Source organism: Natrix helvetica, assembly GCF_964273705.1.
Source record: "Natrix helvetica genome assembly, chromosome: 1".
Taxonomy (NCBI): domain Eukaryota; kingdom Metazoa; phylum Chordata; class Lepidosauria; order Squamata; family Natricidae; genus Natrix; species Natrix helvetica.
The window spans coordinates 268381217-268396939 of record NC_138548.1 but is presented as its reverse complement, the minus strand read 5'-3'; the positions used below and the strand labels follow the sequence as shown (position 1 = coordinate 268396939).

The following is a 15723-nucleotide window of genomic DNA, read 5'->3' as shown; positions in this document are numbered from 1 at the left end:
ATACCACAAAATATCTAAACATTTTGGAAAGCACTTCTCATGAGCAAGCTTAAAAGAGCAGACCATGACAGAGGATATACCGTATAAATTAAATATTTTTAGAAACACATATCCACCCACCGGCCCACCCACAGAATTTTCTGATTGGCAGTACAATGAAACTTTGATTTAACCAACTCCATTTAGTGGTCTTTGGCTGCAATAAAACAAATTTCCATCTGGACATCCCTTGAAATAATGGACAAATCACTGAATAGGAAGAAGTCCACATGAGGTACTGAAATGTATGATAATTTACCTTAATTTTATGGTGTTGTGTCATTTTTATCTTTGTTATGTAAATGACAGTAATGGCAGGAAATGATGTAATTTGCTTCAATTGTATAATGGTGCCATTATACAAATAGCATAAATTTCCATGATGATATACTTCTGTATTCACGCTAAACGATCTATTCACACAAGTTTTCACTCTAATGTTCTACAAAGTTGGCTCCAATGATAGACAACTACTAAATGAATAGCATGTAAGCTCCAAAAATATTTGTTGCCAAAATTCCCGGTGAGCAATTTATAGAACCTAATACACATCACTTAAATAAGTAACACCTTAGTAATCATTGTTAGCATTCAGGTGATAAAATAATACTTTGACAAATATTGTGGCTTTTATATTGTTTTAAAAAATGGAGTTGCTATACAGATGAGCAAGACTGTTAGGCAGGTAAGTGACTTTATTTTTAGACCTTTTAGATCTGTAAAACAGCTACATCTAGTGGCTGAATTGTTTCTAGGTTTGATTCTATAGTTTTCTGATGTGGGAATTTAATATGTGAAAAGCAAAGAACAAAGTTATTTAAAGCATCTTAGATAAGAGAATCTTAATCACTTTAATAATAAAATTATGTGATTGATATTTCAAATTATTGGAATGATTTATAGAGTTCATTAGTTAGACTGGAAAAAAGCATCCATGAAATATGGAATATCCCGAACACAAGAATACCTAAAATAAAGTCTAGGTTGGTCTTTTAACATCAAGAGACTGTTAGGTGGTCTTTAGCACCCCATCTGAAATGGTTAACATAGGGAGGGAGAAGACTCCAGGTTCAATCAGTTGTTTTCTCACACTTGATAAAGTGTAATCTAGACAATTTTATCAATTGTTTTCAAGGCGAGGTAAAAGGACATGGTTTAATAAGAGAAAAATTTAATTTGATATGATTAGAGCTTGACTAGATATTTAGGAGAAGGCATAATCAATAAATTTGGTGGGCTAGCTTACATCCTGTGCTAAGGAGATAAAATTCATAATTATTCAGTTATTTTAAAAATGATCTGAAGACAGTAGAATCAGCTTTAATAGAAAGAAATGCAAATGTCTTCATTTATGGAAAATATCACATGCATGGATACAGAATGGGAAACATACATATATGAAATATTATTATAATGTATTATTAATCACATTGTTTTAGCAAAATCTTGCAGATGTAAATATGAGTATGAAACTGCAGTGTCACATATCTTAAAAAATAGGATCCGTTTTCAAAAGCATTGATTTTATATCATGAAATTTAACTGCCACGTTGTTCTGTATTGGTCAGAGTCCATCACAAATACTATGTCTTTCTCTGGATCAACTCTTTAAGAGGAATTCAGGCAAAATTGCAAGGTTTATAGAATGGTAGCAAGGATAATCAGAATGTCAGAAACCGTTCAAGCCTTGGGAAGACTGAACAGGAAATATCACAGCACTTTAAATATTTCAGATGCCACATAGAAGGTATGATTAAGACCTGTCTTTCATCATCTTACACAATAGGATATGGAATAATAAGTTACAGAAAGCAGATTCAAACTAAATGTTAGAAAAAGCTTTGAAACAGATCAATCAGAAACTAGACAGTGACGTAATTTAGCAGTTAATCTGAATTCTTGCACTGAATCAGAGACCAAAGCAGCCGCTTCCAATTATGATTCAATTTATACCATATAAGCAATTTGACTTACTTAACTACAAAAATAGCTGTCTAGTACTGAAGATTTATTCTGAGGAAAATCTCCAATATTTGACTTTAAAGAAATAAATCCTGAGTAGATTGTGAATTGACAGGCAGGGGGAAGAACAGTTTATCAGTTATATTTATTAAAAATGTAACCATATATCTGCTAACTTCTATATTCTTACAGCAAACATAAAAAACTATAAAGATGAAAATATAATTAATGAAAAAGATTTGCAAACATATCCTCAAGAAAGTATCCCCAGGTAATACCTTATAATACACTCTATTTTAATATTGATTTTATACCCTGTTCTTTTACCAAAAAATAGAACTCATAGTCAGAAATCCATTTTGCAATGGATGAGAACTGTATCAATTACCAGCTCTTAATATCTGACAGTTCAAATCAGTATAGTTTATCAAGAGTCTGGTTTCAAAGCAACCTCATCAATGTGGCGTGTTGTTTTAATTACTATTTTATTAATAAGCTTAAATTCAAACTACTTGAACCAGGATCAGAATGCCCACAGGAAAATTGTCTTCCATGGATACCAAATTAAGATTCCTGATCAGTAGTCATGGTTTGTTTGTTTGTTTTTGGATAATGCCTGCTTACTATCCGATTGCAAACTGTACATACCAGATTTGCACTGATCTTGGTTGGCTTAATTCTTTATTTTATTGCTTCTACATGCAATTAATATTTCTGAAAGATGCCTGTACAAGAGCCACCTTTGGATTAACTCTACAAATTGCATCACAAATCTAAATAGTTTCAGGGACACATACAGCTGTACATACACAAGAGAGTGGCATGGTGGCCTAGTGGTGAAGATGCTCACCTCCCACTAAGAGGGTTGAGAGTTCAGTCCTAGCTAGAAGCGGATGTTTCTCTCCTAAGGCATAAAGAAAAAATATCTGCTGCAAACTCCATGTGAGCGTCAAGAAGGGCATCTGGTCAGTAAGCACTCAGTTCCATCCAGTCGCCCCGATTCTACCTTGAATAGGGCTTACACAGATGTAAAAAAGGGAGCTTTTATACAGCCATACATACATGAATCTTGAAGAGTAAGAAGTATCTGGAAATGTTTTGGAACACAATATGTGAAAACAAAGAAGATATACACAAGTTAGAGTTCATAAAAATTCCTCTCAAAATTAGCTCATTCATACCATTGATAGACTTCTCTGCTCCCAAATTATAAAAGTTGCAGGGGACATAAAAATTCCATTAGCTACTGCTCTAGTAGGAAAACAAGTCTAGCGTGTATTATTATGATACAGGGGAAAAAATGTATTGCTGCTTTTGTTATAACTTAGTTTCAGGTTTGAGAAACTACAGGTTGTCCATGACTTACAACAGCTCAATTAGTAACGATTCAAAGTTTGAAAGATACTAAAAAAGTCAAATGGGGAAACTTAACAACCTTATTACTAATTTAACTACAGTGATTCACTTAACAAATGTGGCAAGAGAAGTCGTAAAATGGAGCCAAACTCACTTAACAAATTTCTCACTTAGAAACATAAATTTTGGGCTTAATTATGGTTGTACGAGGACTACCTGTATCACGAACTTCAGGCAGTTCTCACTTAATGACTAGTTAACAACATTCAAAGTTACGATGGCCACAGAAAGGATACTTTATGGCCTGTAAAATACTGTTTTTTATCTGCTGGATTCTCTTAATAACCACAATGACTTGCTTTATTCCCATTGTAAACAAGATTGTAAAATTGCATCATATCACATGCTGGATTTACAACTCAAATTCTGAGCAAATTGTGGTTGTAAATTGAGGAGTACCTGTATGTAAATATTAGTGCCTCCCTCAGACTTTCCTAACTGAGAAAATAGCCTCATCTTTGATTGAAAATCATAATTTACACTTATAAATTGTATTTTCCCCCATTAGAAAAAATTCTAGCTGCTGATCTTTGCAAAGTGTGATATAGGTAAATGATACAAAGGCATGAACACAGATACACACACATTTTATTTATGATCAAGGACCAGTTGTCAATTTTACACTACATGTAATCAGGAAGACAATAAAAAAGAGAGAAAATGAAATTCTCAAACAATTAAAACACAGTGAGATTCTGATTTCCTGTAACAATAATCCCCAAAGAGATTGAATAAAAATTTACGATAGCCTGCTGCTTATCCATTACCAGTAATTGAAGAGATTAGGAAGGATCCTCCACAGCCAACATTTCAGCCACACTTCCTTTGAATAACTTGTTTCCTCTGGGACCCATTAGGTGAAGAGGCAAGTATGCCCCCCCTTCTGCTCCCCGGCTCCTAGGGCGAAGCTGGAAAACCCCCCACCGGCTGCCACCGAGTTGGGGGGGGTTCCAACAAGCCGCCCCTACGGCAGGAGTCCCCTCCAAGGTCTCCTGTGCTCCTAACGGAGCCCACTGAGAAGACAAGTGGCAGATGAAACGTCCATCGCCCTCAGGGACCGGAAGTGATATGAAAATGTTCATTTTAATTGTAGAATTTCTTCCTATGATTGATAGTTGTAAATTTTCCCATTTACAACTATCAATCATAGGAAGAAATTCTACAATTAAAATGAACATTTTCATATCACTTCCGGTCCCTGAGGGCGATGGACGTTTCATCAAGTCAGTCGCAATTTGTTGCTTTAGTCTAGTATAATTGTCCTCCTTAAGTCCTCCTTAAGAGTACTGCATCTAGCTGATAGATATATCCCCAAGTATTTAACCTTGTTTGTGACTTGAATCTGCAAAACTTCTGCCAACTCTTCCTTTTGTCTTAATGGTATGTTCTTTGTCAAAATCTTTGTTTTGTCTTTGTTTATTTTCAAGCCTGCTACTTTTCTGTACTCCTCTATTCTTTTTAACAATTTGGGTGCTGTCTCTAGTGAATCATCAAGGATAAAAACCAAATCATCTGCAAGCGCTTGAGCTTATATTCTTCTTTTTTAATTTTCATGCCTTTTATTTCTTCTTCTTTTCTAATCTTTCTGTTTAAGACTTCTAATGTTAAGACAAATAGTAATGGTGATAGTGGGCAACCTTGTCTCAAACCTTTCTTTATTTCAATAGAGTCTGTCAGTTCTCCATTTACCATTGTCTTTGCTGTTTGTTTATGATATACCATTTGTATAGTTTGAATAAATTTCTTACCAAAATTCATCTGTGCATCAAGAAACATCAAAGCCATTTGTTTTTCGGGATGGGCCTCATAATATTCCAAAGTATTCAAAATCATTCTCATATTGTCTTTAATTTGTCTCTTTGGTAAAAAGCCATTTTGATCAGAGTGGATAAAACTATTTAGGTACTTTTTAAGTCTCTCTGCTAATATAGATGCAAATAACTTATAATCTGAATTTGATAAAGAGATTGGTCTATATTTTTTGGTTTGGGTTAAATCAGTCTCCTCTTTGGGTAGCAATGCAATGTATGCTTCTGACCATGATTTAGGTATTCTACTTTCAGACATCACTTCATTCATAACTTCTAAAAGTGGGAGAGACAAGGATTCTTCAAATGTTTTGTAGAATTCCACTAGTAATCCATCCAGTCCCGGGGCCTTTCCATTATTTTGTTTCTTAAGTGCTTCCATTAGCTCCATCATCGTTATTTTACCTTCCAACATTGTTCTGGTTTCATCTGGTATCTGGGGAAGATTAGCATCCTGTAAATATTTTTTGACTCCTCCCTCTTCTATTTTCTCTTGTTCATACAGTTTAATCTTGTATAATTTTCTTCTTCTCAGCATTTCCATACTGAATTTGTCCTTGGTCATCTCTTAGCTGCAATATTTTCTTTGCTTCTCTCTGTTTTTTCAGTTTATATGCCAACCATCTGCCTGGCTTATTTGCATTTTCAAAGTAGTTCTGTTTGGTGCCTTTAATTTTTGTGCCAATTCTTCTTTTTCCAGTAGATCTATTTTATGTTTAATTGTATCCATTTTTATTTTAACATCTTTTTTGTGTGGATATCTCTGTAAATCTTTTTCAAGTATTTTATAATCGTTCTCTAGAGCTTTGTTTGTTTGTTTTTTCTTTAAATTTCTCTTCCTTATGTAATCTATTATTAGACCTCTAATAACAGCCTTCATTGTATCCCAAAGATTCTGCATTGATGTATCTTCTTTTCTATTTTTTTTAAAAGAAAAAGACCAGTTCTTTCTCTTTCTCTTTCAATATGGTATTATGTAATGTCCATCTAGATCTTGTCCTTTGGCCCTTCCATTTGATTATAATTGGATTATGATCCGCCCAGGTTCTTGTTTCAATCTCAATTTCTTGTACATTACAAATCAGTTCCGTTGAGGCCCATATCATATCAATTCTGGAAAATGATGAATGTCTATTTGAATAAAAAGTATATTGTTCTTCTGTAGGATTTCTTTCTCTCCAAATATCTTTTAAATTTGTTTCATCTATCATCCTGAAAAAGGATTTTGGAAGCAATTTCTATTTAACTTTGTTGTTTTGTGTGTTTTGTAGTCCATGTTCTGGTTTACAATGCCATTGAAGTCTCCCATCATACAAATATCAGCATAGTCCAAATCAGAATTTTTTTTGTCGAGTTTTTTGTAAAATTCATCTTGTTTTTCATTAGGAGCATAAATTGCAATTAAAAGTATTTTTTAATATTATCCATAATTTCCACCATCAAGATTCTTCCCTCTTCATCTGTATAAATTAATTTCACTGGAATATTATCTTTAATATAGAAAATCACTCCTCTTTTCTTACAGTTCGCCAGTGTACTAAACATTTTTCCAAGCTTTGGTTGTGCTAATAAATATTCATATCTTGTTTGAATATGCACTTCTTGTAGGCAAATTATGTCAAATTTTAGCTTTTCTAATTTATGAAATATTTTCCTTCTTTTAATTGCTGAGTTAAGTCCATTTATATTGATTGTGACCATTTTTCTTTCCTCCATGTTTATACTTTATATACAGGATTTATAGCTGTAGTTGATCTGGGTTCTTGTTGTTCTCTGAGATTTACTCCACCCACCATGCCTTCTTCTTTATCAATTCCGCCTACAGCACCTTCTATTTTTTTCAGTTTCAATTATGGGTGCCTCCAGTAATTGTACCAATAGTTCTTCTTTTCCTGTTTTCTCAGCCATTTCTCTAAAATGTTCTGCATAGAAAGCTTCTGCATTATCAATTGTGTCTATTCTGTATCTTTGTCCTTGCCATACAAATAATAGACCTTCCGGTATGAGCCATCTATAATTAACACCTTTTTTAATCAGAACCTTGGTCAAAAATTGATATTCTCCTCTCTTCTCTCTCACTCTTCTCAGAATTTGTTTCAGAACTACAATCTCCTTACCTTTATATTCTAATTTTCTATTGCTCATTTTCTGTAATATTTGTAATTTAGTTGCTTTCTTAGTAAATCTTACATGGACTTCCCTTGGAAGAGGATTTCTCATTGCATATCTTGTATATACTCACAACGCTTCATCTATGCTATCCATCATCTTCTCTTGGGATATCTCTAATACATTTATCAAAATTTTGGATATTATTTGTACTAGGTCCTCTCCTCTTTCTTCTTCTATGTTTTGAAATTTTAAGAAAAATTAAGACCTATCCATCTCCCATTGTAATATTCCACTAGTCTTCCTTTCCACGTCACTCAATCTGCTGTCAAACTCCTCAAACTTCTTCTCTTCTTGTTGAACTTTTTCTTCAATTTTTTGGATTCTGTCCTCGTATTTCATCATCCAATTTTGCATATCTTCTATTTTTCCTTCTGTTTTAGCTGTTTTTTGTTCTTTGCTTTCAGTTCGTTGCTCTATTGTCTCAATTCTTCTTTCTATACTCCCAGTCTTCTTTACAATGGTATCTAACTTTTCAATGGCTTCCTTCCCTCCCCACCCAAGCGGGCTTCTTGCACGGCTCCAGCCTGCGGCTCTGATGAGGATCCGCGGTCTGGAGTGCTGCCGTGTCCAGCGGGATATATTCTGCCAGGCCCTTGGCGGCATCTTTTTTTTTATTATTCTTAAATTTTTTAATAAGTTTTACAATTATTACCCCCCTTATCCTTCCCTCTTCCCCCATCCCTGCCCCTCTTCCCTCCCTCCCTCCCCCTGACCTCCCAGAGCAAAATACAGGGTATAAACATTTAACAACCATGCGCTAACATAAGCTAACTAATTTTAACATGTTACTATTCTTGTGCTTTTAACTCCCCCTTTATTAAACTAGCTTTGAATAAATTGTAGCATTCCTTATGCCTTCATTCATAAACTAACTGAATTTTTTTAGTCCAGTATTTGTTTTGAATATAGTCAATCCATCTTCTCCAGTCCAGCTTGTACTTCTCATCTGAATGGTCCTTCAGATACGCTGAGATTTTGGCCATCTCTGCTAAGTTTACTACTTTTAACGTCCATTCTTGGATAGTGGGCAGCTCTTCCTTCTTCCAATATTGCACCACCAACAATCTTGCTGCCATCGTTAGGTTCAAAATCAAATTAGTCTCTATAACAGTACAATCTGAAACTATATCTAACAAAAAGAACTGGGGTGTGAACTTAATCCTCTTTTTCAAAATATTTTGAATAACCCACCATATTTTTATCCAAAATGCTTTAACTTTTCTACAAGTCCACCAAATATGGTAATACGGGGCACCAACACAGTCACATCGCCCTTGGCGGCGTCTTTATGCGGTTAGATCGCCTCCCCACCAGCAGTTCCTCCGCCAGCATCCCAGCTGGAAGCGGAAGCGCAACAGCCGCTGTTGGGAAAGGGAGAAAGGGGTGGCGGTCACCTGTTCTCATCACTGCCACCCCTTCGCCCTGGTAATGGCGACTGTTGCACTGCTGCTTCCAGCCGGGACGCTGGAGGAGCTGCTGGCGGGCTACCTGCATAAAGACGCTGCCGAGGGCCTGGCAGAAATATATCCCGCTGGAAGTGGCAGCACTCCAGACCGCAGATCCTCATCAGAGCCGCAGTCTGGAGCCGTGCAAGAAGCCCACTTGGGTGGTGAGGGAGGGAAGCCCTTGCCTGTCCTTGCCACCGCCCCCTTGTCCCTGGCAGCTATGACAGTGCCGCTTCTGGCTGGTGTGGGAGTGGCTGCAGGGGCCGGCTGGCCGCTCCTGCCCTTCCCCTTGTGGCTGCCACTGTCGCTGCTTTTCTGAGGTGCCCGAGCTGGCCAAGTCCTTCGGACTGCAGATGAGCCATGGGCTGGAGGGCGAGGGCCACGCCCACTTGGGTGGGGAGGGAGGGAAACCCCAACCACAGCTCTGCTCTAAGTGACGGCCGGGATCCCCTCTCCACGTCTTTTGGCACGCGCGGCCCTTGCTCTTCCTGTTGGTGTTTTTTGCGTGCGCATGTGCGCCAGGAACCAGATCACCAAACGGCCAACGTGCATGTGCACACTGAAAACAAGATCATTTTCCTGGCATGCGTATGTGCACCGGGCGGCTCTTCTGTTTTCTGGCACACCAATGCACGTAAAGACCAGCTGGCTGCTGCGCCCGAACCCGAAAGAGCAACTGGTGATGGCTCCACGTGCCAGGAAAAATGGCTCTGCGTGCCACTTCTGGCACGCGTGCCATAGGTTTGCCATCATGGTTATAGATAAAAGATGGGATACGGGATGAAGGGAGATGTGTTTAATCTTATAGAGGGTGAAGTGTTATTAAATTTGTTTATACATGTGAAGAAGGTTGGAAGTGACATCTTTATATATTTTTCTTTTATTTATGTTCTTTCCTTTTCAGCGTCTTCTTTTTCTTTTAAGTTTTGGGCTGTATTAATTTTTATTGTTATAATTAAAAAGTCTTTAGATTCTCTTCGAGACCTGTTTAAGAAGGATCATATTTAATCCTCCCATTAATTTTCTTGGATCAATAAAATGAAGAAATGTTAAAGCATCAAGTGAAGAGTGATCGCTGTTGAAGCAAATAGTGTTTCAACATTCTGATAAGTGTCAATTCTAAAACCACCAGCAATAACAGCAGAATCAAAAAACAGCAATGTCTGATCCCATACGTGATCCGTAATGTTTCTCAGCTTTTTTTATAATTGTTAAATGATACAAGCCATTTTCAAAAAGTTTTACATAATCAAAATTATTAATAATGTCAAAATCCAAAGATCATTGCTTTTGCAGTACATCCAACTGTATTCTAGGAAATCGGGATCTGTTGATCTTCATATTACTTCAAGACATTCCTCTGCTGAACTGAAAAAGAGCCATAAGCTGATTTCATTTTTTTAAAAAATTATCTTTTGTCCTAATTCATTTGCAAATTTCATCTTGAAACATTTTGTTGGCTATTCTCCAAGTTCTTCTAGGCTACTAATAGTCTTCTGCAACTGCTTTATCAGCTGTTCTCTATTCCTGTCCATTAAATGGGTGGTATGATTTGGAGTGATTTGTCCTAACAAGCTACCTCTTACATGGAAATATACAAATATTTGCTTTCTAATATTAAATCTGCTCCATCTGTTCCTTCAGGTTCCTCGCCTGAGAGCTGGCAAAGCAACATTTTAACTGGGAGATATTGTGTATAGAATCATCAAGGAACAACTGTCAACTACAAAGACTTTCAGCTTTGGTAATAAACTAAAAAAAGTTGTTTAACACATCTGTTCCTGAAAAGAGGCAATTTTTAAAACATTTGGCACTCTAGATGCCATGTGACCTGATTCTGTATACTTTTACAGTTCTTTTTCTTGATAAACATTTGAGCATTTAAAATAAAATTGTGTTACATTACTTGCCCTTAGAAATGTTTCCATCTTTTTCAAATTAAGTTGGGACATTTCACAATGTAAAAGTTAGCTTAAGGAAAAGATACAACTACTTTTCAAACAGCCTTACCTTCCTTGGTTGACATATTTGACATGAAGTGCAAGACTGAGGTATCTTTGTATTAGAATTGCAGATACTTTGACAACTTTATCACCCATATGTGTATCCATTTTTCTGTTGTAGTGCAATTTAATGGGGCAGGTTGGTATCTTAAATTGCAACTAAAAAATTGAGAGTATCATTCATTTCATAATGTGGTTATAACAACTTTTACATGTTTTTTTTAAGATATTCTATGTTTTTATGGGGTGTCCTGAATTTCTTTATAGCCTGAAATGTTTCTCTATTTGCTTACTCCACTTCCAATCATATTTATTTCAAACAAATAGAGATGAGGAGGAGGAAGAAGAAATAATCAGTTAACAAGTGTGCCAGTAGAACTTTTGAGGAACATCTGAACATTTGAAGGCTGAGGAGTTCCGATAAGCAAAAGACTTTATAAGTGACAATTATCCTTTTTAAAAATAAATATCATTATTAAAACATCTGTGGTTGGCTGGGCTTGAGGACATTTCCTCTGTTCTATTACTAAAGCTAATGTATTTACACAAAGGATGAACACTTGCTAATGCAATAATAGAAATGTAAATATATCAACGATGAACTTGGGAAATACCAACGATTTTATAGTTTGAAATGGTTACTTCAGTCTTTCAAAGTTTACCATTGAAAAGTTAAACTTCAATGCTCTTTTAATTGCTCTTATAAAAAGCAAAATGGAAGTCAGATGACAACAATATATGTATACGCCCTTGTGCAAACACCGACACTCACATCGAACAGAACTCAACCACAGAGAAATATACATACAAATTCCTATTGTTTATACAATTAAAAAAATACAAAGAAAACGAAGCCAACTTTATCACGGGGCTTAGTTCTGTACTAATATAGAACATAAATCCTTGACTATGCTTTTTATTCTTGCCTTTCACACCCCTCTTCTCAGTGGCACTAATGAATGCAAAAAGTATAATTATTGCTTCAGACCAGCATGAAAAAGCAGAGAGATAAGCTCTCTAGAGACATACATAATAGAAAAACACGATTGGACACCAATCACCATACATTTCCACTTGCTGAGCAGGAAACCTATTTATATCTAACTGCTATTAAGCAATGAGTGTTTTATTTGAACCATGATTATTTAACTTTCAGTGTCAATATATTACTCGAGAAAACTGGTAATCTTGTTTTTGAAATGCCAAATTATGCAACTAATTTAGCTATCTCAAAGCCATCCAGAGAAGGAAGGAATATGTTGTCATTTTCAGAGTTCACAACACCCTGTTCACAACACAGCAAATAAACAATGGAACTGAAATGCAATTCTTTTTGACTGTTCTTAGAATAGAAATAAATGTCGCATCTATTAACATAACAAATTCAACAAAATATTAATCTGCTTATTATATAGTAAAATACTATAAACTTTAGATGAATTAAGTATCCTGACAGGACAATAACTACTGGCAATATTATCTGGTTTAGCTCACTTCTATGATACTAGTTATAAACATACAAGTTATGACACAAGATATTATTTTTTGAGACTTTTCAGTCCGTCAGAAGATGTTGAAAAGAATTATGAAACCAAATGAACTCATGAAACATGTTTTGGATAAATCCAATCAAATAGATATAAAGTAGCATCACAGAATTCAGGCAAAAGTAACAGGAGCAGCCATACATAGAAAACTTTGTAAGTGGACTAGTTTGTTCTAAAAAAAAAGAATGTACTTGCATCTCTCCTGAAAGTAATACGTAATGAAGAAGAAAACTGCAACAGAGGAAATTCATTTATTAGTTTATTGCTTTTATTTGCCTTGAACTTTCTATCCCGCTTGTGCTTTCATTTGAACACTCAAGCTGATTTTAATTTTGTTTCTGGGATAGCTTTCTGCATATCATTTGCATGGCTGCTCTTTCCACCTCTGCCATTTGTCACTGGTTTAAGGTCTTCCAATTTTGCTTTCCCTTGAAAAATGCACAAGACTCAAAGGCTGTTCAACAGATTTACTCAGAATGGACTCTTAGATGCGTAAGGGGGCAAGAGGGGAAGGCACAGATTAAAAGACTCTTGTGGCTCCTGAACACAGCATATGTACGGTTTTACTTCTGGCAAACCAAAAAAATAATAATAGTGCTATGAATTATATGAGCTAAGAAATTCAAATGTTTTACCTTGCCGTAATTAATTGCCTTCATTAAAATAAAATTTGAATTAAATCTCATAATATAAACATATGAAATAAAGTCAACATCATGAGGATTTCTTTTATGTAGGGTCCTCAGCATTCACTGCAACTTCTCCTGATACATTTACTAGCGTTCCAATAGATGTTGGGGTAATCGTGAACCGCACACATTCAAATATTTCTCAGTGCTCTATAGCAGTGGGTGAAATCCATCTGGTTTCTGTGCTGGCAATACCAGTCAAAACATAGGAAAGCCCGAGAGAGCTTGCAGCTGGATGCATTCAGATGTAATCGTCCTCTACTGGCTCTCCATTAACATCACAGTAATGGATGAAGATAGCAACTACCCTCTGGAATACTCCTTTCTTCATCTGACGGAGTTCAGAGATCTCTTCACCTATCGTTTCCATGCAGATATCTGCTGACAGTTGTCCTTTTCTCCGGGGAGCATAAATAGTAGCTAATTTTAGATGCAAAGAAAAAGAGAATGGAAGCAAATGCAATTGTCACTAGAATGACATAATAAATGCTACATCAGGCATACACATCCATATGTAACAATGTATCATACAAAAATAGCTTCCCATTGAAAAATTAATAACATTATGATTTGAATTATGAGTTGTATAAATGTCCTTTTAAAGCCCAGCTTGATTAGATCTTTTCCTTTCTTGTTGGGCTTCAATGCCACTTGAAGCCAATATGTCTTATAAAATATTTTCATATATACCTCTATAGAATTTGAAAAGATACAAGTACAGTCTAGAATGCCTTCCTACACTTTAGTACTCTACATTCCTTTCTCAATTAACCATGGGGGGGGGGGGGAGATCCATAATTGACATATTGCTACAGGGAAAAAACTTACACATACCATAACTGATTTAGAAAACTAAAAGAAAAAAACTAGGATATTATGCAGAATTCAAAAACAAATGTGTTCTTTATCCAAAACTAAAAATCTTCATATTCTGGACTTCATATTGCACTAGCTACAAACATTCCTATATAAATTACCCAAATTCATCTAAAGCCATAAATTGCTGCAGCCAGGTTTGGCTTCTTTAGGAAGGTTAGCTGATACCACAACAGGCAAGCAGGGCAACACACATAACTATAACAGCAGACTGGAACTGCTATTCCAAAATTTGCTTTAACTGATACTTTAAAGTCAGCTAGTGAATAGCTAGCAAGGATAGCATTCTACAACATGGACACATGTCCTATCAATTCCTTCACAAATAAGCTTGCTGATTTGATAATGGAAAATATCTTCTAACATTCCAGAAGTCAGGTTATAGAATAATGGATATAAATTACAGAAAGGCAGTTCCTGCAGGCAAAATGCCCTAAGTGCAATTCACTATGGAGTCATTTACCAGATAAGTGATGAGAACCTTTCCCGGGCTGTGCTCAAGCCAAGTTTAGACAATAATCTACTGTGGATATGGATGCTTTGATCTATATATTGAAATAGAGAGACTCCATAGCCTAAGGGAACACTTCAAACTCTGTTACTGCTATGGAAGTACTTAAAACAATTACATGAATACATGAATAAGAAATACACAGGTAAAGATATTCCCTGTAACACTGTAACTATATTACACTTTTGTTTAAAACGAAACTACATAACTGTATAACGCTTCAGGTTCCCTGGTAAACACAGGGCACTCAAATGTTTACTTACTCCTTTCATCATCTTCAAAATCATATCTTGCATAGCCATTAGGATCAGCTGTCCTCAGGGACCTCAACCATGGAAAATCAGTTATCATTGAATAGGGAGCTCCATCCACAACACCTACAGTTTAACAGCCAGAAAATAGGTCTCTGAACTTCTTTTTTCAATTGAAATAAGTTTGCTTTGCCTACAACTGTCTTGGGCACTTGTTGGAGCAGCATTCATAAGACAGATTTGGTAATTTGCAAGTTATACACAATAGGATGAAGAGACGTACTAGTTGCACCTCTTTTGTATATGACACATTTATAGGTGAAATATGGCCTACATATACATTCCATGCCCTTTACATTATGTGTGCTTGTGGCACATGTCACTTTTAACACAGAGAAGTCTGCCACTGGGAGGAAATTGTTCCTCTCCTATGCTGTCATTTTGCTTTGCTGAACTGTACTAAACTAAGGATATCAACATGTTTTTAATACCATATGCATATCATCCATATGTCAACTGAAATTTTTCTTCCTGCAGACATTTCACATTTTCATCATGAAAAATAAATTATTTTTAAATATAATTTATATTTAAATATTTACATATAAATGTAATTTAAATTTAAAATGTAATTTATAATTTTTTAAAAAATTCTAAAGCCAGAATGAGCTATTTTTTGTTGTCTAACATATAGGCTATAATTTGAGAATCTTTTCTTAAGAAATTTTTATAACTGCTTTCAAATTCTTTGTAATACCTTCTAGAGTGTAAATATCTCTTCCCCAGGGATATCTTGTATATTTTTTTAGATCGTCTTCTGTTCGTGTGGCTTCAGGAAAGAATTCATATTTAATAAGCTCTCTGAAGAACCAAATGAAGAAAACATATCAAAATAAATGAGATAGTTATCAAAAACAACCTAAGACATTGAAAATACAAACAGGACTTTCCCAAACTGACACTTTATAGATGTATCTAACTCATCATTCCCAGCCTCCTTTATT

General features: G+C 35.5%; 2 protein-coding genes across 4 annotated transcripts in view; one reads left to right on the top strand and one right to left on the bottom strand.

The window, feature by feature from the left end:
* Nucleotides 1-12984, top strand: part of HTR4 (5-hydroxytryptamine receptor 4) — a 249538-nt gene extending 236554 nt beyond the window's left edge. The window contains exon 8 of the mRNA XM_081935524.1: nucleotides 10487-12984. Coding sequence (XP_081791650.1) covers nucleotides 10487-10499 — 13 coding nt within the window. The 3' untranslated portion in view covers nucleotides 10500-12984. The remainder of the gene's footprint in view (nucleotides 1-10486) is intronic.
* FBXO38 (F-box protein 38) overlaps nucleotides 12846-15723 on the bottom strand; it is a 27612-nt gene continuing 24734 nt past the window's right edge. For all 3 annotated transcript variants that reach the window (XM_081935497.1, XM_081935495.1, XM_081935496.1), the window contains 3 exons: nucleotides 15477-15580; nucleotides 14732-14845; nucleotides 12846-13501 (listed from right to left, as the gene is read on the bottom strand). In XM_081935497.1, coding sequence (XP_081791623.1) covers nucleotides 13323-13501; nucleotides 14732-14845; nucleotides 15477-15580 — 397 coding nt within the window. In that variant the 3' untranslated portion in view covers nucleotides 12846-13322. The remainder of the gene's footprint in view (nucleotides 13502-14731; nucleotides 14846-15476; nucleotides 15581-15723) is intronic.